Raw genomic sequence first — 20,899 nt, forward strand, 5'->3', positions numbered from 1 at the left:
ACTTCTATTTAAAAATCTCAGAAGCATATTATACTCCATGCAACATAAGATTCCAGAGGTACTTAAATTTTACCTGCAAAATCCAGTTAATTGAGTCTTCCATTTATCTACAACACTGTAATTGAATTAGAACAAGGCAGTCTTACACAAAGTTACCCAAAGTAAAAAAAAAAAAATCAGTATAAATATGCTCCTTTGCTGCTCATCACATGCTTCAAATGCTCATCACTTTATTCAGTTCCCAAATAACAGCATCCTTCAGGGTAAATTTCAGCTTTGCCAATGTAAAGATAGAACTGCTTGGACAGGATTTAAGCAGCTCAATTTCATGATGTGGTGGTATTTCTCATTTCTCATGATAATTGTTCTTAAGACTGAAAAATGAGAAATACCCCCATGTCATGGCAGAAAGCTTATGTTTCCCCTTTCCTCTCTCTCCAACCTTGAGTAGCAGTTGCAGTTTTGCCTTGCTGATTGGTCTGCAGTTGCTGTCAGTATTCTCAAGAGGCTAAACTGTTCAGTCTGCGCATATGTCAACCTTTCCTATGTTAGGGCATGGTAGCTGAGTTGGCCAACACTGGCACCATATTCTGAATCTAATGGATGATTGCCTTGTATTAGTACTAGTAGGACTGGCACAGACACTTGACATTGGAAGCAGGCATAGATGAAGTGTTTACAGATGGAATGCCATTCTTAAGCACTACTTTGGGAATACAATGAGTCTGACTATAGTTCCATCTGTAAACACTTCATCTATGCCTGCTTCCAATGGCAAGTCTCTATGCCAGTCCTACTAGTACTGATGATACAAGGCAATCGTCCATTAGATTAAGAATATGGTGCCAGTGATGGCCAACTCAGCTACCATGCCCTAACATAGGAAAGGTTGGCATATGCGCAGACTAAACAGTTTAGCCTCTTGAGAATACTGATAACAACTGCAGACCAGCAAGGCAAAACTGCAACTGCTACTCAAGGTTGGAGAGAGAAGAAAGAGGAAACAAGCTTCCTGGCTCATGTTTAAGGGAAGGAAGGAAAGTGGTACTGATCTAGAAATAAATTACCTGTGCTTTCATACTGTTGCATGATGGGTGATGGGGAGTCTCTGTAAACAAACTGAATACAGAAATATCACAATATAAATGATGCCATTTAACTCATCTACAACTTACAGGGATTGTGCAGCTGTCAGCATCCCGAGATGTAAATCCCACATTGCCCAAATGAAGGATTCCAGCAAGAATTCGGAAAATTCCCATCTGGTAGGAATCACTAATCCCTGAAACAGGATGAATAAAAACCATCTGAGTGAAGTAAAGAAATCAGAACCACAGCTGATAAAAATGCTGACCCCCAATTATTTGTAAGAAGGGATGATAAAATCTGCTGTCATGACCTCCCATCTCACTCTTGTGCACTGATACTCTGCATAGACTTTCATACCAGCAAACGTTACTTGGCCCAACTTTATGTTTTACTGCAAGACAGAAGATGCAAGGAAGGATTATTAAAATATTTAATAATTCATTAGTAAACCACCCATGCTTCTGCTTAGGCTGCATTTTCAGAGAATCAGACTCCAGCATTTATTGCTATCTAAGTAATACTTTTTCCTGGCTGCCTGTGTAATACTGTAAAAAAATATAATACAGGTATCTTGATCCCCAAAGTTATCCAAATCTCTTCCTTTTTAAAATGCAATATAAAATAAATGAAATAAAACTGACAAATATAAATATAAAAACCATGATACCAAAGGCAGAATTATGTCCAGACTGTTTTCAGGAATTACCTAGCAAAGTGCAGGCCTGTCTGGTGTTCACCATTTCCTTAGCATCATCAATGCCATCAATCACTGGATTGCCCCCTTGCTTTGTATAATGAAAATAATGTGCATTCCCTACAATAAAGAATAACAAATCTTTTACATATTCTAAAGGAGAAATTCATAGCATGCTATGTAACTGTTAGATCCCTCTTGAACTTCTTAAACTGATTGGCAGAACTCACACTTCAAAATATTTCAGTATATTATAATCTCTGAACCACATATATCAGCTACACTAAAGCAGGTCTGTGTGAAGGTTTGATATTGCAGCTAAATGTTTCTAAATCCATTTGATTCCTTCAACAGATTTACTGTGTCCTTTGTAACAAACCACATCTCTGTAAGGTAGTGCTCTGGGTCCATGTGCAGCTTTCCTTTGAGCTATGATGTAACTGTGCATGAAAGCACAGCAGGATGGGAAAGGGAACTGTCTGCCCCAGAGCAGCTATCAAGTCTGTGCTTTCTATGGAAACCAAAGCCAAAATGGTGTGGCATAGCAAAGACAGTCCTCATACTTGCCCATAAATTGTGAAATATTTATTAGCTACTGTTAAATCACTAGAAACAAGTGAGAGGATACTATACATTGTACAGCCTGCCCAGGAAGCTCACACTGACATGAGAAACATCAGAATTCTCTATGTAGAGGGAACGACAGAAAAAGGACTTATTAGATGGCTCAGACCAGGAGAACTTAACCCCTAATCCACACCCCATATCCAGTCCCCACTGCCATGACATTTTGGTCCATTTTGGTCCCCACACTCTGTGGTCCTGTGCACCAGATCAGGAATAGGCCCTGATCCCACTGTGCAGGGCCAGATGGAGGCAGCACAGAGCCCTGATCCCAGCAAGCAGGACTAGGTGGAGGCTGCACAGGGCCCCAATCCCAGTGTGCAGGACCCTGATCCCAGAACATGGGGTCAGACAGAAACTGTGCAGGGTTCAATCCCAGCAGGCAGGGCCAGGTGAAGGCAGAATGGGGCCCCAATCCCAGGACAGGGTCCTAGAGCCCAATGCTAGCATGCAGGACTGGGTGGGGCCTCAGGGCCTGATTCTGGCATGAAGGGGCCAGCTGAGGCCATGCAGGGCCCAATCCAGGTGCGAACACTTGATTCTGGTCCACAGGGTCCAATCCAACCCAATGCCAGTCATTGGGTCCATTGAGCCAACAGGTTGAACAGCACTGGCTCAAACCATCCTTCACCAGCACAAGTATGGACCTGACAAGTTACAGGCCTGTGTCTCTACTAGGTGAGTTTCAAAGGACTCAAGTGAAGGGAACTCCATCCTTGCCTCAGGAAAATATTCTACAGGTTAGTACATATCTCTGTACTGTACCGAAGGCTATAATTAGTCTGCTTTTCTTTGGAAATAACTTGTCTGTGAACTGTCATTTTAGCTATTTTTGGGTAGACTTTATTGTAACAACTTAAAAAGCTCAGGATTAATAAGAACTTTAAAGCCAGTGTTTCTTCTTTTAGACCTATAACTCACAGAGCTTAGAAATAATACTTTGTACATACTGACTGCAAAACGTACTGGATGTGAATTTCATACCTAATCGTAGAGTTTTAAACTCGGATAATGCTGCAGAGGCACAGAGCTGGTAGAAGATATGATAATTTCTCTCTTCCTCTGCCTTTAAGAAAACAGAAGCAGCTACATTTCAGAATTTAACTACTGCCAGACAACTATTAATAGAATAAAGCTTCTGTGTTTAAGACATTTTGTAGCAATACATAAAAATCCACAGGGAATATGAAAAGTAAATTTGAAATTTCTCTCTTATTTCAACAATTTCCTTAAACAATACATATGCAAAAAATTAAAAAATTAGCACACAATATTGTCAGTGTTTAAAATGGTCTTACTTAAAAGTTTACAGTTGATAAAATAAGTAACAATGCCTCAGTTGCAGGATTCTAGTGAAGGGACTACTGAAACATTATATGACTTTTGACACTTTTAAAACAACATATATTAATACTAGAGAGATGCAGTCATGCAGTCTACATCTTTGGGTCAACACCACTATTATAAACATAAACACTCAGAACCGTGAAACTTCAAACAACAGACCTCTCCAAATAAATCTTAGGTTTAATAGGCCTCTATACATCCACTAATTAGAAAATACTATGGTTTTCTACATAATAGCCCACAACAATGCCTATTATAAGGTATTATTTATTATTTGTATTATGTACCTAGGAATCCTAGTCAAGGATTAGGACCCCACTGTAATAGATGGTAGACAGAAATACAAAAGAGACAACAAATGTCCAGGGGTTTCAGCCTACATGACAGACAGATGGATAAAAATAGATGAAAGGAGTAAGAACAGGTTGGGAGGATCAGGTAAAAACAAAACAAAACAAAAACAAAACAAAAAATGTTCAACAGATTAAATCGTGGATTGCCATTTGCTTAAATAATGCCAAACAGAAATGATTTACAGGCATCATGACAGAGCTCCCCTTTGCTTCCTGGTCCACCCAGTTCAAAATCAACTGCCTGGCAATGGTAGCAGCATTGCTATGGAGGCAGTAATGAAGGAATCAACTGAGTTCATGGCTCATTATCATCTACCTAACTCCTTCTAAACTCTTCATACCATAGGTGTTAATGACTCTTTTTAATGATGATGCACCACTAATCAAGCTATACTTTCTTTTGTGATTCTGCTGCCTGTTAGCTGCTCCTAATAATGTAGCTTCTATTTCACAGCTGTGCAAACTCTTTAACTAGTTAAAAAAAATTCATAGATGTTAGGGCTGGAAGGGACCTCATGAGATCATCAGGTCCAGCCCCCTGCCCAAGGTGCAGAAAGTCACCTGGGGTTAGATGACCCCAGCAAGATAAGCATCCAAACACAACATGAATGTGCCCAGAGTAGGTGCTTGCACCACTTCTGGGGGGAGTCTATTCCAGACTCTGGACTCTCGGACAGTAAAGAAGTTTTTCCTTACGTCCAGTCTAAAACAGGCTTCCAGCAGTTTGTGGCCGTTGGACATTGTCTTCCCCAGGGGAGCCCTGGTGAACAGACATTCTCCTGGATTCTGATGTACAACCCTGATATATTTATAGGCTGCCACAAAGTCCCCTCTGAGCCTACGTTTTTCTAAGCTGAAGAGTCCTGTGCCTCTCAGCCTCTCATAAGGCCTGCTCTGATCATGCGAGTGGCTTTCTTCTGGACTCTCTTGAGCTTCTCCATGCCCTTTTTAAAGTGTGGAGCCCAAAACTGGAGGCTGTACTCCAGCTGCAGCCTCACCAAGGCTGAATAAAGTGGGAGAATGACATCTTGGGCCTTGTTTGAGATGCATCGGGAGATGAAAGCCATCAACTCCATTAAATCAAGGCCATTAAATCAGGTGTGGAAATCTTAACTCAGGTGTGAAAATAATGTTCAGTGAAGCATTGGATGCACTGTCAAGAACGCTAGATTTTGTTTTATGAATTGAAAAAAAAGATGTACATTTAATTCTAATGACTACAGGACTAATGCAACAACATATTTTGATTATTTTTGCCTAGTTTGTTGTGTTTTTCTATGCATAATAAACGACAGGTTTTCAATCGGGGGTATGCGTACTCCTGGGGGTACGTGGGTTGGCCTCAAGGAGTACTTGGCAGTGGGAATTGCCACCGTCACTGTCGCCGATCGGCTGCGGGGGACCCCTCCAGCTCGTCAACTGGCTGCTGGGGGACACCTGCTCGTCTGGCCGCTGGGGGAATCCTGTCTTCTCGATGGTCACTGGGAGTACACCGACCCAAAAAGGTTGAAAACCCCCGATATATGATATAGCACATTAACGCACATTCCAGTAAGGTTATGTTTTTGTTTCAATCTTAACCCGACTAATACAGCCCTGGGCCCCTAGCTGACTAGTGCATCTTCTAGTTTCTTTTCAACTGGAGAAAAATACATGTTGTGTTATATTTGACAAAGCACCATAAACTTTCCCCTCCCCCTTTTTAAATCCTAAATCCACTCATAACAGTTATATCCACTATTTTGCTGAAGGCGTTTAATCCTTAGATATACACCATATTCTTACTGTCAGTAAACGAAATGTAGATTTTGCAAGCATAAATGTTTAATATGCTTACAAGTTGACTTAGTTCCTATCCTGTCTGGGTGTGTATTACAGCTACAAGATCCTAGTGACCTCTTAGTCATTAGAGGTACCTAGCACTAGCTGGCAGTAAGATTTTTGTTATAATCACATAACACGCAATAAACAGATTGTATCAGCATTACCTGAAATACCACTCTTGATTTTTCTAAGAGGTAAGTTCTCATGTTAGCACCAATGATTCGATACCTCTTATCGAAACCAATCTCAATGTATTTCCCAAAGCGACTGCTGTTGTCATTCCTTGTGGTTTTGGCATTTCCGATGGACTATGGGAAAAATATACAAAGATTGAACAGCTCTTAGAAATTATCTTATCTACTTATTTTTCTGTATGGGTTACAAATATTAACCCACATCAACATTGCTTTGTTCCAGAACAAGTTTTGGTCTGCCCTGCTGTGCAGAGCCAAGGAGAACTCCCTCCGACCCCCACCACTTTCCTTTGCTGCCAAGCAGCTGCTCGCCTGCCCCAGGCAGGAGGAGGAAGCAGGCCCTCAGCTGGTGCCTTGTCCCCCAACCCTCAACAGCCAGGCATCTGTGGGAAAGCCTCTGTCTGGTAGGGGCAGAGGGGTTTCCTCCAGCCCAGGGCCACCCTGTCCTGGGGAGTCGAGGGAAATTCTCTCCCCCTCCTTCTCCCTCTTCCCTGTGTGACTGGTTGGCTCAGCCTCTGCCACAGGTGGGAGGGGGGAGCAGTCCCCCAGACCATGTGTGGGGGACCCCAGGGCAGGGACTCCCCCATACTCCCATGCCTGGCTGCAAAGACAGGCACTTGGTCCAGGGGACTACTCCCCCATGCCACCTGCAGGAGTAAGTCTGAGCCACAACTCAGCTGGCTGTGTGGGAAAGGGGGAGAGGGGAACCCCCTCTGCTCCCCCAAGGAGGGGCAGACCAGGGCTCATGGGACCCTGGTGCAGGCCAGGAAAACTCCCCTAGCTCCCCCACACATGGGCCAGCACCTAGATGGGGAGCTCTTCAACCCCCTGCAAGGGATGACAGCAGGGGTTGGGGGCAGGTGCTGAGTAGCCAAACAGGCATAGCCCTGCTTCAATGGGCTTGCAATGGCCAGCAAGCTGGGAGGTGTGCTCTAGCACCCCCCCCCCAGCTTCTGGCCTGGTCCGATATAGCCATCTGGCTGCCTTTCCTAACTGAAAAGTGAACATCAATTCAGTTCGTTATCATCCAGTCTACACGGTTTAAAGGAACCTGGAAGATTGAATCTATTCCACCTCGGACTTTTTGATTGTCTGCATTTAGCCTGACTGGCACCCTGAGGCATCCTTTGTTGAAAAATAGGATCTCAAGGCACCTTTATTGAAACATAGCTGGTCTAGAAGCTAACATCCACTGACTAAGGGTGTTTGCCTAACTTTATGAAGTTTCTTTTTTAACTGCTTTATTAAAACTTCGAAGATGTTCCTGTTTCAATAGTGTCCTGGGTCTAGCAACTCAAACTCTAAAATTTTAGGGATATTTTTCTATGGCCCCAGTGTTCACCATTTCCCAGATCTCTCACCAGGTTCTCTCAGTAATATTTAGTATAGATTATAATTTAAAACACTGTCCTTGTTTATCAGTTTTGGGATGAAATGTTAACCACAAAAACCTGCATGTGACAGAAGCACACAGCTTGTTCATAGGATGCACTCTGCAGATACATACAGAAGAAATAAGAAAAGGTTCTACATTCTTGATTATGATACATACATACATACATACAATACAATGCTCCAAAGTACCAATGACATAATAAAATAAATGCATCATTTCCTGAATAGTACAGCACATTTTGGGAATCTTTGTAAACACTCTATTACTCCTCTCAGCAAAGACTCTTGTTTCCCGGCAATTTGTACAAATAAGCATTAACATGAGAAGGTTCATAGGACTGGATCCCTGGTTTTAAAGCTGGAATTTTACACTTCAGTCATTACCTCCAGAAAAAGCCTTAGCTCACTGTATATTGTCATTTTGCTAGAAATATACTCCTAAATCACAGTTGCTGCTGCCTGTGTGTGTGTGTGCGCATACACAAGAAGCGTGTATGTAAAACTATCCCATATTTTCAGATTGTCAGAAGCACATGGAAAAACTAGGTTTGTACAAACTGCTCTGTAATATTAACTTTAGCAGTTGCTCCTAATAAAATACCAGTCACACACAAGCAATAGTGCATGGATGAATATTAAGACCAGGTAAGTTAGATAGCCCTTATTTTTCAGAAAGGCCAAATAAAGGCATACAGGAGTAGTATTATCTGGCATCTACCCTGAAGCACAGTCTAACACAAAAACCCCTTTATGACCCTTCAAGTTTGGATTACAAGTTTAAGACACTCTCCGATGATTATGATGGAAAAGCATTTCATTTCCAAAATGTACTGTAATGTTTTTTATGATGAGGCAGTAAGCTGTTAATTAAATTTGTAACCTGAAACACAAAGTTATAGCATTTTGCAAAACAAACAAGAGTCTGTAATAACACCACTACTTTAATGAAGCCTTACTGAGAGTGCAGGAACGAACCATCCCAATGTGCAGTGAGGGGCACCAGCAGGGCTGGGGGAGCTGTAGGGTGTGGGAGGTGGGGGAGAGGGGAGTGAGGAACACCAGCAGGCCAAGGGGGGCCATGGGGAGGGGAGGGGCTCATTTTAATAATGGAATTTATCAGAAAATTTGTGATTTTTTTTTTTTTAAACCAGGGAAAACAAGGATCCCTGGTAATAATCAATGGCTCGATGTCTAGTTGGCAGCTGGTATCAAATGGAGTGCCTCAGGGGTCAGTCCTGGGGCTGGTTTTGTTCAATGTCTTCACCAACAACCTGGAGGATGACCGTCAGCAAGTTTGCAGATGACATTAAGCTGGCAGGGAGTAGCAGATACACTGGAGGGTAGGGCTACGATACAGAGTGAGCTAGACAAATTGGAGGATTGGGCCAAAAGGAATCTCATGAGCAGGGATCCTGGTTTTCCATGATAAAAAACCCCACAAATTCTCTGATAAAAATCCCCAAATCCATGGTTAAAATTAAATGCCTCCCACAGCCTCACTGGTGTCCCTCACTCCCCACCCACACCCCCCACAGCCTTGCTGGCACCCCTCACCCCACACCCACAGCTCCTGCACCCCAACCCTGCCAGAGGGGGCCCCCAGCTGCCAGGGCTATGGGGCCAGGGACCCAGGTCCACATCCCCCTGCCCCCAACAGAAGGCAGTGGCTGCTACAGCAGGAGCACAACCCAGCTCCCCCCTGCTGCTTGCCTGCTGCAGGCTCGGGCGGAGCCAGCTCCCAGTGACAGCATGCAGTCCCGGGGGATGGGGGAACCCGCGCCCCTGAGATCTGTGTGGGGGACGGGGGCAAGGCGGGTGTGCGCTGCCCCTGTGCACACAGAGGAAATGTGGTCAGGGCAGCACAGAGCTTATAGCGGCAGGCAGGTTTTGTGCATGGCCCTGCTGTGTCCTGCCACGCCAGTCGCACACACTGTACTCCAGAGAACCTGGTGGAGGGCAGGAGGGAGGGATGCGCAGTGTTTGTGACCCAGGGTTTACAACTGGCCGGACACTCCAGCTGGGGGAGGTGGGGTTTGCAGTGTCCCCACTCCTGGCTGAAGTGCCTGACCAGCTGCAAACCCTCACTCGCGACCAGAGAGCGCCCAAGCTGGCTGGGGGCTGAGGGATCAGGGAGGTTTGCAATCAGCTGGGCACTCTAGCTGGGAGGGTGTTTGCAGTCTACCTGCTCCCAGCCAGAGTGCTTGGCTGGCTGTAAACCCCTGCCGCTCCTGGCCACCTGCAAACTGGAGTGCCTGGCCGGCTGCAAACCTCCCCACTCCCTCAGCCTCCACCCAGCTTGGGCACTCCCCAGCCAGTCACTCCTGCTGGGAGGTGGGGTTTGCAGCTGGCCAGGAGGTTTGGGGGTTTGCAGCTTGCCGAGCACTCCAGCCGGGAGCAGGCTACAAACCCCCTCCCAGTTGGAGTGCCCAGCAGGCTGCAAACCTCCCCACTCCCTCAGTGCCTGGCCAGCTTCCCCCACCAGCCCTGCCTTGCAACCCCCAAACCCCACTTACCTCCAGCAAGAAGAGCGAGTCTGCAGCAGCCTCCAGCAAGCATGAGTGCAGGGCCCTGCCCTTCCCCTTCAGGCAGGGTTGAGGGTTTTCCCGCCCCTTTTGCAAACAGCTCTTGTAGGCTGGAACTCAGCCATCCTGCAGAGCTCTTTGCAAAAGGGGGAAATCTGTGGGGTTATCTTCTAAAAGGGAAAATCCATGCTTTCTCTGTTTTTCCCATGGAAAACGGAAAACCCAGATCCCTGCTCATGAGGTTCAACAAGGACAAATGCAAAGTCCTGCACTTAGGAGGGAACAATCTCATGCACCAGTACAGGCTGGGGACTGACTGGCTGGACAGCAGATCTGAAGAAAAGGACCTGGGGGTACAGTGGACAATAAGCTGAATGTGAGCCAACAGTGTGCCCTTGTTGCTAAGAAGGCTAACAGCATACTGGGCTGCATTGGTAGGTGTGTTGCCAGTAGGTCCAGGGAAGTGATTATTCCTCTTAATTCAGCACTGGTGAGGCCACATCTGGAGTACTGTGTTCAGTTTTGGGCACCCTACTACAGAAAGGATGTGGACAAATTGGAGAGAGTCCAGTGGAGTGCAACAAAAATGGTGAGGGGGCTGGGGTACCTATCCTATGCGGACAGGCTGAGGGAACTGGGTCTGTTTAGTCTAGAGAAAAGAAGGCTGAGAGGGGATCTAATAACAGCTTTCAACTACCTGAAAGGTGGGGGGGGGGGCTCCAAAGAAGATGGAGTTAGTGTTCTCAGTGGCAGCAGATGACAGAGTAAGGAGCAATGGTCTCAAGTTGCAGCAAGGTTAGATATTGGGAAGAATTTTCTCACTAGGAGGGTAGTAAAGCACTGGAACAGGTTACGTAGAGAGGTGGTAGAATCTCCACCCTTGGAGGTTTTTAAGGCCCAGCTAGATAAAGCTTTGGCTGGGATGATCTCGTTGGGGATGGTCCTGCTTTGAGCAGGGGGTTGGACTAGATGACCTCCTCAGGTCCCTTCCAACCCTAATTTTCTATGAAAGTCGCCTGATTTAAAAAAAAATGTTTTTAACTAGGAGAGAGTTTAAGGTATGCTGTTTAGGAACTGAAACCAGTAGTCAGAGGTGTGTCCCATCCAGTGGAGATGGAGTTAAGATCTGGTGGCAAGACAGAAAGTCATTTGCTGCTGGCTACCTATTACTTGTACAGGAACGGGCCAGGAAGAAATGTAGCTTGGATCTGTGATGCCCCTCTGAAGTTCTTATACCATACCACAAGCTTATCAAAAGAAAATGGAGGAAAAGGATAGACACTGTGGTCATGGATGGCAGTTTTGTGAACGCAACTCTAAAGTAAAGAATACATTAATTGGTTAATTGGTGCTTCTGGGCCTAGAGTAGTTTGATTTCATCTCTGACTTGTTATTACCACCTTACTGATTTATAAGTAACAATCTTCACGGATATAAAAACTAGAGAAAAATTCTCAATAGAACTGTTGAGACGCACAATTTGAGTTATAGATACACAATGCATAATGCAGGGACACGGAACAAAGCACTTTCTTTCCTGCAAGAAGCTAGTACAATACTCATTATTCAGCAGTTGACATCTAAGAATTACTAAGGATACCTAAAAAGGCTACATAGGAAGAGCATAAAGTTATTTAGTTCTGATAAAGCAGATTGCTTTTCTATCACATTCTACAGCATCTAATATATAAAATAGCCAATTGTGTCAAGTATAGATCCATACTAAAGTACATCAGAACTATGGAATGTAAAGCTGGGGGTATGGCCTACTTTTCTGGTTCATGTAGCCACTCTGTAGACACTCTGTACTGAAATAAAAACAGGAGAAAGATAATGCTGACCAAATGACAATTATTAAATATCCATATATTCAAATTTTTCAACTGTGCAAGCAAAGACCAGTACTTGCTGAGCGCTGGCAGGGGTGCTGAATAGTACATAGGAGCCAGACCCTTACAAAGGGGAATGAAGCTGCAGCAGTAGCATGTATAAATAGAGGCAAAATTTACACGAGTAGATTGTGTACTTCCGCATTTCTAACAATTTAGCTCCGAATGCCACATAGGCCTCCAAATAGTTAAAACCACTGGGCACTTTTACACGTGCTCTGGGGGCAGGGGTAGCCGGCATGCACTTTAATTAGAGCAGCTCCAAGAGCCGCTCTAACTAAAATGCTACAGCGTCTTGTGTATTCATGTCCCCACACTTCAAAATGGTGGTGGGGGGCCTTGAATTTTAATTACCATGCTCAAGCAGGCTCGATTAATGAGTCTGTTCCAACGCACTCCACACTTGTGTACAGGCACCCATTGCTTTTAAACATGCACTGCTGCATTGTAAATAGCTGTGAGACAGTATGTTTTAACAAAAAAAAACCCACGACAATTGCTGTACTGACTTATTCCTGAGAAATTAATTCCTTCTCAGGTATGCTGAAGCCTCAAGGTTTAGATGCATAAAATTTGCAATTTAAAATATTCTGCAAATTAAGTTTTTAAGAAGCCACTGGCACTGTAAACATTATGGTGTACTAATAAAGTAAGTAATGAGTACTAGAAACAGAGGACATGACAATCATTCCTTCAGAAGTGTGTCAGAGGATAAAATATACCTTGTAAGACATCAATAGTTACTTACTCACAGAAGCTATTGATTACAAAATAATAAGCATTTTAAAAGTCAGTAGCAACATTCAGTACTTAATTAATCCTCTGGCATTAGGAAGTACTTGGTAAATAAAAGAAAAAAAAGTGTGTCAGAAGCATTTCGGCATGAATTGTTGCTGCCAAAGCTCCATTGGTTAGTAAGTCCATTTTGAAGTTTGAAAAATAAAATGGCGTTCTGTTCCTGACACATTTTTTCATGTAGCTTTTCTTTCCTGCTCCAAATTAACCATAAAATCATAAATTATATTCTTCCTAGTTTACACAAATTAATATGGACTCCTGCTGATTCTGCAACTGCAGAGTTCAAAATGGTATTTTTGCTGCTCTACAACATACTGAAGCACAACTTCAGATTTCTTCATAAATATTTTCAGCAATGGAATGGTTGATAAAAAAAACTCAGCAGATGCTTGAAATCAAGGAGAACCTCCACCCAATTATAACCATTTCAAAACTTGTTCAAATTTTATGTCTGCACTGGTTCAAGAAGGCTCTCTGTCCCTTCGTGTTACCAAAGGGAAAATAAACCACTATAATTTTTATTTTTAGATGTCTCAATTAAAGATAGTCACATTTCTAGTCCTCATTCATTTTAAAACTTCTTTGTTTTGGAAATTAAAGCACATCATTAGTGGCCATTTTTTTTTCTTTACCGTATTTTTTTCACAGAACATTTTGGTTTAGGAGTTGGACTTCAACTAAACAGCTGCCATGAACCTATGGAGATCAATTAGCAAACTTATCATATAAACCGGGCAAAAAAATAAAGCATTTAATACAGAATGCTTGTACCTTCTGTAAATACCACAGAAGGTCTCTCAGCACTGTCAGCACTGCTACCACTTGTTAGTCCCGAGTGGTTCGTAGACAGTGGAGGGCAGTAGCAAAAGATGGGTGGACTAGTCATTTCAAATAAATCATTAGGTTTTTATCGCTCACTGCTGTTCTTGCAGTGAGATGAGGTATTTGATTTCCCCCTGGCCCTTTGCCTGCTCTCCAAACATACTTCTACTGCTAGGCTACCAACAGAAGTGCAGCCCCCTCTAGAAACCTTTTCTTTTTTTTTTTCCTGTGGCAGCTGTGGCTCCCAGGGCCCCCAAACACAGGAGAGCTATTCAAACCATACTGGGCTGGCCCTGGATTGGGTCTGCCTGTAGCTTGACCCTTTGAGGTAAAGTTATCAATATGGCCTGAGCAAACACGCATCAGAGGCATGAAGATGGCTAAAATAATTTTCATCCCCCATGATGATTAAGCCTGGCCTAATTCCTTGCCATTTTATTTAAAAATGCATCTCAACATCTTTCTTAGTGAGTGACTCAGCTACAGCCGATTTAAAAACTCCAAGAGTGAATCTGTGTTCTTTAAGGGAGCCATTATAGGAACAGCCATCTTTTGGAATAATATGCAGTATTTATCTCTGAGGGTATTACACCACACAACCTTGTTTTGAAATGCCACACAGCACTGCAAACCAGGCAGAATTACCTTATGAGAGAATACATCAAAACCACATGTGTCACAGTTGTGCTAGGGCTGTTATAGCGCCATCTGTGCTTTTTGGGTGTCAAGAAGTGCTTGAGCAAGGAGGAAAGAAGGAATAAAACAGAGTTTAAAAATACTGGAAAGTAAAACCTGGCAGCATTTGCAACCAAGTTAGTGAATTTTATGAAATTCTGCATCTTTAAAATGCATGCCTGTGATGAATCATATTACCTTGAAAAGATGCTGCCTCTCTTACCACCTGTTAATACCCACCAGTACCTCTACTGTACACAGAACCTCAATATCAACCAAATCATAAAGCAGTGAACTTGTTTCTTAGGTCAAATAAATTTTTTTTCAGCAGAGAGCCATTTCTCTTAAAGAAATCCCCCAATACAGTTTTTCTACTGTGAACCAAGGCTCATTACAGTTCCTTAACCAACCAACATCTCGCTACAGTTTGAAGCTATAGGAAATGCTGGTAAGTGAGAAATAGCTAAATGGTCATAAATATGAGAATGATAAATAATAACTGTTTTCACTGAGTCATGAGATGTGATTGCAGAGCCTCTGGCCATTATTTTTGAAAACTTGTGGCAGTAGGGAAAAGTCTCAGATGACTGGAAAAGAACAAATATAGTGCTCATCTTTAAAAGGGAAAAAGGAAGATATATCCAGGGAACTACAGACTAGTCCACCTCACTTCAGTCCCTGGAAAAATCATGGAGTAGGTCCTCAAGGAATTCATTTCTAAGCACTTGGAGGACAAGGTGATTAGGTATGGTCACCATGGATTCACCAAGGGCAAGTCATGCCTGACTAACCTGATTGCCTTTTATGATGAGATGACTGGCTCTCTGGATGCAGGGAGAGCAGTGGACATGATATACCTTGACTTTAGCAAGGCTTTTGATACAGTCTCTGACAACATTCCTGCAAGCAAGCTAAGGAAGTATAAGTATAGCATGAGTGGACTGTAAGGTGGATAGAAAACGGAATGGATTGTTGGGCTCAGAGGGTACTAGTCAATGGCTCAATGTGTAGTTGGCAGCCAGCATCAAGTGGAGTACCCCAGGGATCAGTCCTGGGACTGGTTTTGTTCAATATCTTCATCAATGACCTGAAAGATGGAGAAGTGTACCTTCAGCAATTTGCAGATGACACCAAGCTGAGCGGGAAGAGTAGATATGCTGGAAGGTAGGGTTAGTATTCAGAGACTTCGACATATTGGAGGATTGGAGCAAAAGAAATCTCACAAGGTTCAATACAGACAAATGCAAAGTCCTGCACTTAGGATGGAACAATCCCATGCAACAATATAGGCTGGGAACTGACTAGCTAAGCAGCCCTGCAGAAAAGGACCTGGGGGTTACAGTGGACAATGAGCTGGATACGAGCCAACAGTGTGCCCTTGTTGCCAAGAAGGCTAACAGCCTCCTGGGCTACATTAGTAGGAGTGTTGCCAGCACATCAAGGGATTCTGTCCCTCTGTTTGGCATTGGTGAGGCCACATCTGGGGTACTGTGTTCAGTTTTGGGCCCCCCACTACAGAAAGGATGTTGACGAATTGGAGAGAGTACCGTTGAGGGCAGAGAAAATGGTTAGGTTGTCTGGGGCACATGACTTATGAGGAGAGAGTGAGGGAACTGGGCTTATTTAGTCTAAAGACTGAGGGGTGATTTAACAGCAGCCTTCAACTACATGAAGGGTGGTTACAAAGAGGATGGAGCAGCAGTTCCCAAACTCTGACAGATTGCTCACAACCAATTTAAAACAACACAACCTTAAGTATCACCAGCAAATTTTTGTCATATAAAGTAATTATAATAAATCTGTTAATGCATACCACTGATAGGTTGTCTGTGTACTGCTGGTGGTACCCATAACAGAGATTGGGAACCAGTGAGCTAAAAACTGTTCTCAGTGGAGGTGGATGATAGAACAAGCAGCAATGGTCTCAAGTTGCAGCAAGGGAAGTTTAGGTTCGATATCAGGAAAAACTCTTGCACAAGGAGAGTAGTGAAGCATTGGAACAGATTACCCAGACAGGTTGTGGAATCTCCTTCCTTGGAGGTTTTTAAGACCTGGCTAGACAAAAGCCTGGCTGGGATGATATAGCTGGGGACAGTCCTGCTTTGAGCATGGGGTTGGACTAGACGACCTACTCAGATCCCTTTAAACTCTAATTTTCTATGATTCTATGAGATCTGGATAACCCTGCTCCAGTGGCATGGACACTGGAAGCCCAGAGGTTGAGAGTTTGAAGCCATAGCCAAAGCACTCACAGTGTGGCCATGTCAGATTCAAATGAATCTGTGAATTCTGCTAAATACCCTGGCACAAGGATATGAGAAAGGAAAGGATGACATCCAGATTTCCAAGTGTCCTCTTCATTTCTGTGCAAAAAAATGATTCTGCAGCAATAGGGAAATTACTCATTTTACTTAAAATTTATTGGCAACAGTCTTACCTCTAGCCCAAAAGAATATGGAATTCAAATGTAACCTAGCAAGTTAATAGTGTGATGCTTCAGATTGTCCAGGAAATTGGAAAGTTATCGTGAAATTAATTACTGCAGAAAGAATTTTCTTGGTTTTTTTCTTAATATATTACTTGGTTGCAAGAATCAACTTCTTATACTTTAAGCATATTTTTACTTTGGTTTTCCCAGTAAGATACAGCCCATAAAACTAAACATTTCATATGCACACTAATGATTCCCCTGAAACTATAATTTGTTACCTTTCTAGTGTGTCATTCAAATTTCTACAAATAAAAACAGACGTTTTAGCCTTCTGTAGATTTTTACAAGTATACCCATTCTATTACCTATTCACTGGATAACCACTCTTATGAGTCTTAATAGATTTTAAGCAGTTTTTCCTTAGAATTGCTCTGCTGCTTATAATTGAATTGATTTTTTTTTTAAATGTACTTAATTTTTCACATAGTCTCTTCTCTTTACCTACTAATGAATACTGCAGGAAGATAACTTAGAAAACTCTCTGGAAAATACGAATTCCCAGAATAAATGACATTATGCTAATCTTCATAAACCTTATCTTCACTCCAGTTTGACTGCCTCTGGAAAAAAAAAAATCCGTTTGTTGAATATCTGAGTTAGTTCACAGAATAATGACCCCAATGAGTAAAGACTGGGTAACATCTCTTACCTCCATGATGGGGTTGGAAGCTAGTACTTTCTCCTCAACATTAGCGTCGCTCGCAGAACCACTTACAGTGGCAAAATATCTCATGGCATACTTAGCAGAGACGGTCTTTCCTGCTCCAGATTCTCCACTTACAATGATTGACTGATTCCGTTCATCTCTGAAACACAAAGACACGTTAATTAGCAGCTGTTCTCTAAGAAATACTTCTTCTTGTGCATCCAACCTAGCAACAACCCTCATCACAGGTGGTAATGGTATATATATTATACATGCATAAGGTAAAAAAATATTAGTAATCTAGTCTTTTTGGAGGGCTAATTGACTATCTGTGTATGGACAGTATAGTAATTTAGAACTGGCACTGCTATTAGTCTGCCCTGTCATTACATTGCCTTCAAAGAATTTGACCCTATGGCATATTAATTGGGATTTCATCCTGTTATTTCAATAATAATTTGTACCTATGTAGCTTTTTCATGCCTGAATCTCATAGCGTTTTACTAAATTACTAGTAATTATTGGTATTTTCATTTTACAGACACGAAAATCAGTGACAGAAACAGAAAACAGGTGTTCTAATACCCACTCTTTTGATGTAAACAGTAGACAAGGCTTCTTATAAGGCTTTCTTTGAATTTGTTAAGTGAAAGGTCTTACTTGATTATTTAATAGCAGCTCTGGAACTAGGGGTCCCTTTGCAATTCGTTCTCATTTTTGTTAAAATGGTCCATTTGCTACTAAAACAGTTTTTCTCCTCCTCAAGTTGGCACTGCCCACCCCCCGGTTTCTGGAGCTTTGCAAACTGACCATCAGACAATTTCACTTGCTAAAAAGATGTAAAACCTTTAAAACATTAAAAAATATACACAATATATGGAGCTTATACAATGTTTTATATTTCCAAAGCAATGGAGAAACTAAAGCATATACCTTTCAGGGTAAGTAACTATTATCTCTATTCCAAATACCAGAAGACTGAGAAAGAAAAGATCAAATATGTGATGAAGGATGTACAGAGAATCACTCACAGAACTGGCATTAGAACTCACAAGTCATTTACTCCAAAGCCCCAAACTGAATTCTCAGGACATGATACATTTCCTGTGCAGTATTTATAAATGAATGTCCAGGTATGTACGTGTTCAGACAGACTATATCCAGCCTGCCCAGTCTGCCAAAGTCATCAGTGGATGCCATACTGAAGAAATGGAATGAAGGAATATAAATATAGTTTACTAGCCTAATAAACATCAATTAATTAAATCAATCAAAACCTGCTCTCAGAACACCTGGAGGTAAAGGACAGGAACTATGGGGATGGAGGAGGTTCCTGGTCCTGGGGAATGACTTAAAACTACACCCTGCTGAGGCTGGATGGTGTGGTGGGGCTGCTTGTGGCAGGGCAGCTTCTAGGAATGCCACATCTGTGCCTCCCCAGTGAAGGGTGAGTCTGGGGTGCCAGAAAGCCTCAGCCCTGCTGCCTTGTGGGTACCCTGTGGAGGGGAAAGGATAGGGAAGCACACCCCGAAAGAAAAGCACAGGGGCCCAGGCCCACTGAGCGAGTCCTGAGGCAGGACCCAGGCATGTCTACAGACACCCAGGGCCTGAGTGGGTTGTAGGCCAAGAATGGGGTCCAGGCACATCCGTGGACACCTGAGGCCCACAGGGTGTAAGGACCCATAGCCCCAGCGAGGGGGGCAGAGTAGTGGCCAATAGAATAGGGCCTTATGGGGCCTGAAGGACTGCACATGCATTTACCAGAGTTGCCAGAGCTGAGGCCCTAGTGCAGGGACATGAGTGGAGGCCCCAGTGAGGGGATACTGTGGCCAAAGTAAGCCTTTGGATGCCTGAGGCCATGTTTGGGCCAGAGGCTGTGTGGGGCTCAGCAATAGAGCTGACAGAGTAATAGTGGATAGTGATTTTTTTGGATGCCATCTACAAGGCATGGGACACGGTAAAGGGGAGGCTGGAGCCGTGTATTACACCCTTGGCATCAGGCATAAAAAAGGGCTACCTCCCACCTTGTTAACTCCTAATTGCTTTTATCAAAGGTGTGGCAGGAGAGGCAGGTGGGAGGACTGTCCTAAGACAGGCAGGTGGGCCAACATTGCGATCGGCCTCGAGATGGCCCTCTGTCACAAGAAGTTACACATAAACTGGTTTAAGCCATCAGAAACTGGTTTAAACCTGTAACAGAACAGAAGTTCAGTGCACGTAAACCAGTTTCAAAGGCTAGGAACAGACAGTCAAAAAGCCTGTGGCTGAATGGATTCAGTCTTTGCAGGTTAGTCTAAACTGCAGAGATTAAATTGAAACAGAATTGAACAGATATTTACCTTTGATTCAGGAAATGCAGCCAGATGCCTGCAGTTGCAGTTGCTCATGCCAGAAGCCAGGGAGTGCTAAAGCATGACTCTCTGGCATGTAGCCAGCATGGGCTGTGTGTGTTTGCTGCTGCTTCTTGCTGCACCTGAGGTTTATGGGATTTGCAGTCTACAATCACAGCAGCAGGATGTTGCACAGTTGCTTATCACTTCCTCTTCCTGCTTCCGGGTGCCTCTGGGATTTGTAGTCCACAGTCGCAGACAACACTAAGTTTGAGTGGGGGAACAGGTGTTTAACCCTCCTCCCTGGCCCCAGACCCTGGCCGGGGTTTGCCGTAAGGGGGGGCAGTCCCCCCCTGCAGACCGGGCTGCATCCCCAGCCGGGCTTACTTCCCCCCACCCCCCTGCACAGCCAGCCCTCACTACACCAGCTAGGGAGCAGAGGGGCAGGGCCAACCCTTCTCTCTGGAGCAGACAGCACAGCCTAGTGCAGTCCAAGGCTGCAAAACATTCTGGGATGCTGGAGGACTCTGACTGAACTTAAACTAGGAAGGAGTCTGGGACAGAAGTTTCATAAACCAGTTTGACCCAAATTAGTTAAGTCTGATACTACATTCAACAAGGAGCATCTTAAACCAGTTTCAGCCATTTTGAAACTGGTTTATGTGCACTGAGCTTCTCTTCTGTTACAGGGTTAAGCCAGTTTCTGATCACTTAATGGTTTATGTGTAACTAGAGAAGCTCAGTGCACATAAACCAGTTTCAAAATGGCTGAAACTGGTTTAAGATGCTCCTTGTTGAATGTAGTATCAGACTTAACTAATTTGGGTCAAACTGGTTTATGAAACTTCTGTCCCAGACTCCCTGGGTCAAGTTAAATCACAGCCCCCCAGAATCCCAGCATGCTTTTCTGCTCTGTGCTGTGCTGTTTGCTCCAGCACAGAAGAGTTGGGTGGGGGGGAAGAGGCAGGGACTGCCCCTTCCCAGGCAAACCCCAGCTGGGGTCTGGGGCCAGAGATGGGGGCTAAACTTCCCTTTCCTTAAGTACAGAGATGCCCTGCCCTGCTAAAAACTTACTGCTGGTGGCAACTGTGGACTACAAATCCCAGAGGCACCTGGAAGCAGGAAGAGGAAGTGATGAGCAACCTTTCAGAGTCCTGCTACTGTGATTCTGGACTGCAAAGCCTAGAGACCTTGGGGTCAGCAGGA

General features: G+C 43.6%; 1 protein-coding gene across 2 annotated transcripts in view; it reads right to left on the minus strand.

Moving 5' to 3' along the window:
* The window catches only part of MYO5A (myosin VA), a 175,390-nt gene that overhangs the window by 77,574 nt on the left and 76,917 nt on the right, over nucleotides 1-20,899 (minus strand). The window contains exons 5-9 of one of the 2 annotated variants that reach the window (XM_014517056.2): nucleotides 17,367-17,523; nucleotides 6,096-6,239; nucleotides 3,392-3,473; nucleotides 1,796-1,903; nucleotides 1,176-1,282 (exon numbers count right to left, since the gene is read on the minus strand). In XM_014517056.2, the coding sequence (XP_014372542.1) occupies nucleotides 1,176-1,282; nucleotides 1,796-1,903; nucleotides 3,392-3,473; nucleotides 6,096-6,239; nucleotides 17,367-17,523 (598 nt within the window). Of the gene's footprint in view, nucleotides 1-1,175; nucleotides 1,283-1,795; nucleotides 1,904-3,391; nucleotides 3,474-4,041; nucleotides 4,111-6,095; nucleotides 6,240-17,366; nucleotides 17,524-20,899 lie in introns of those variants that run through there. The other variant, XM_025197030.1, reaches the window with a different exon arrangement.

This window comes from Alligator sinensis, unplaced genomic scaffold (genome assembly GCF_000455745.1).
Source record: "Alligator sinensis unplaced genomic scaffold, ASM45574v1 scaffold250_1, whole genome shotgun sequence".
Lineage (NCBI taxonomy): Eukaryota > Metazoa > Chordata > Crocodylia > Alligatoridae > Alligator > Alligator sinensis.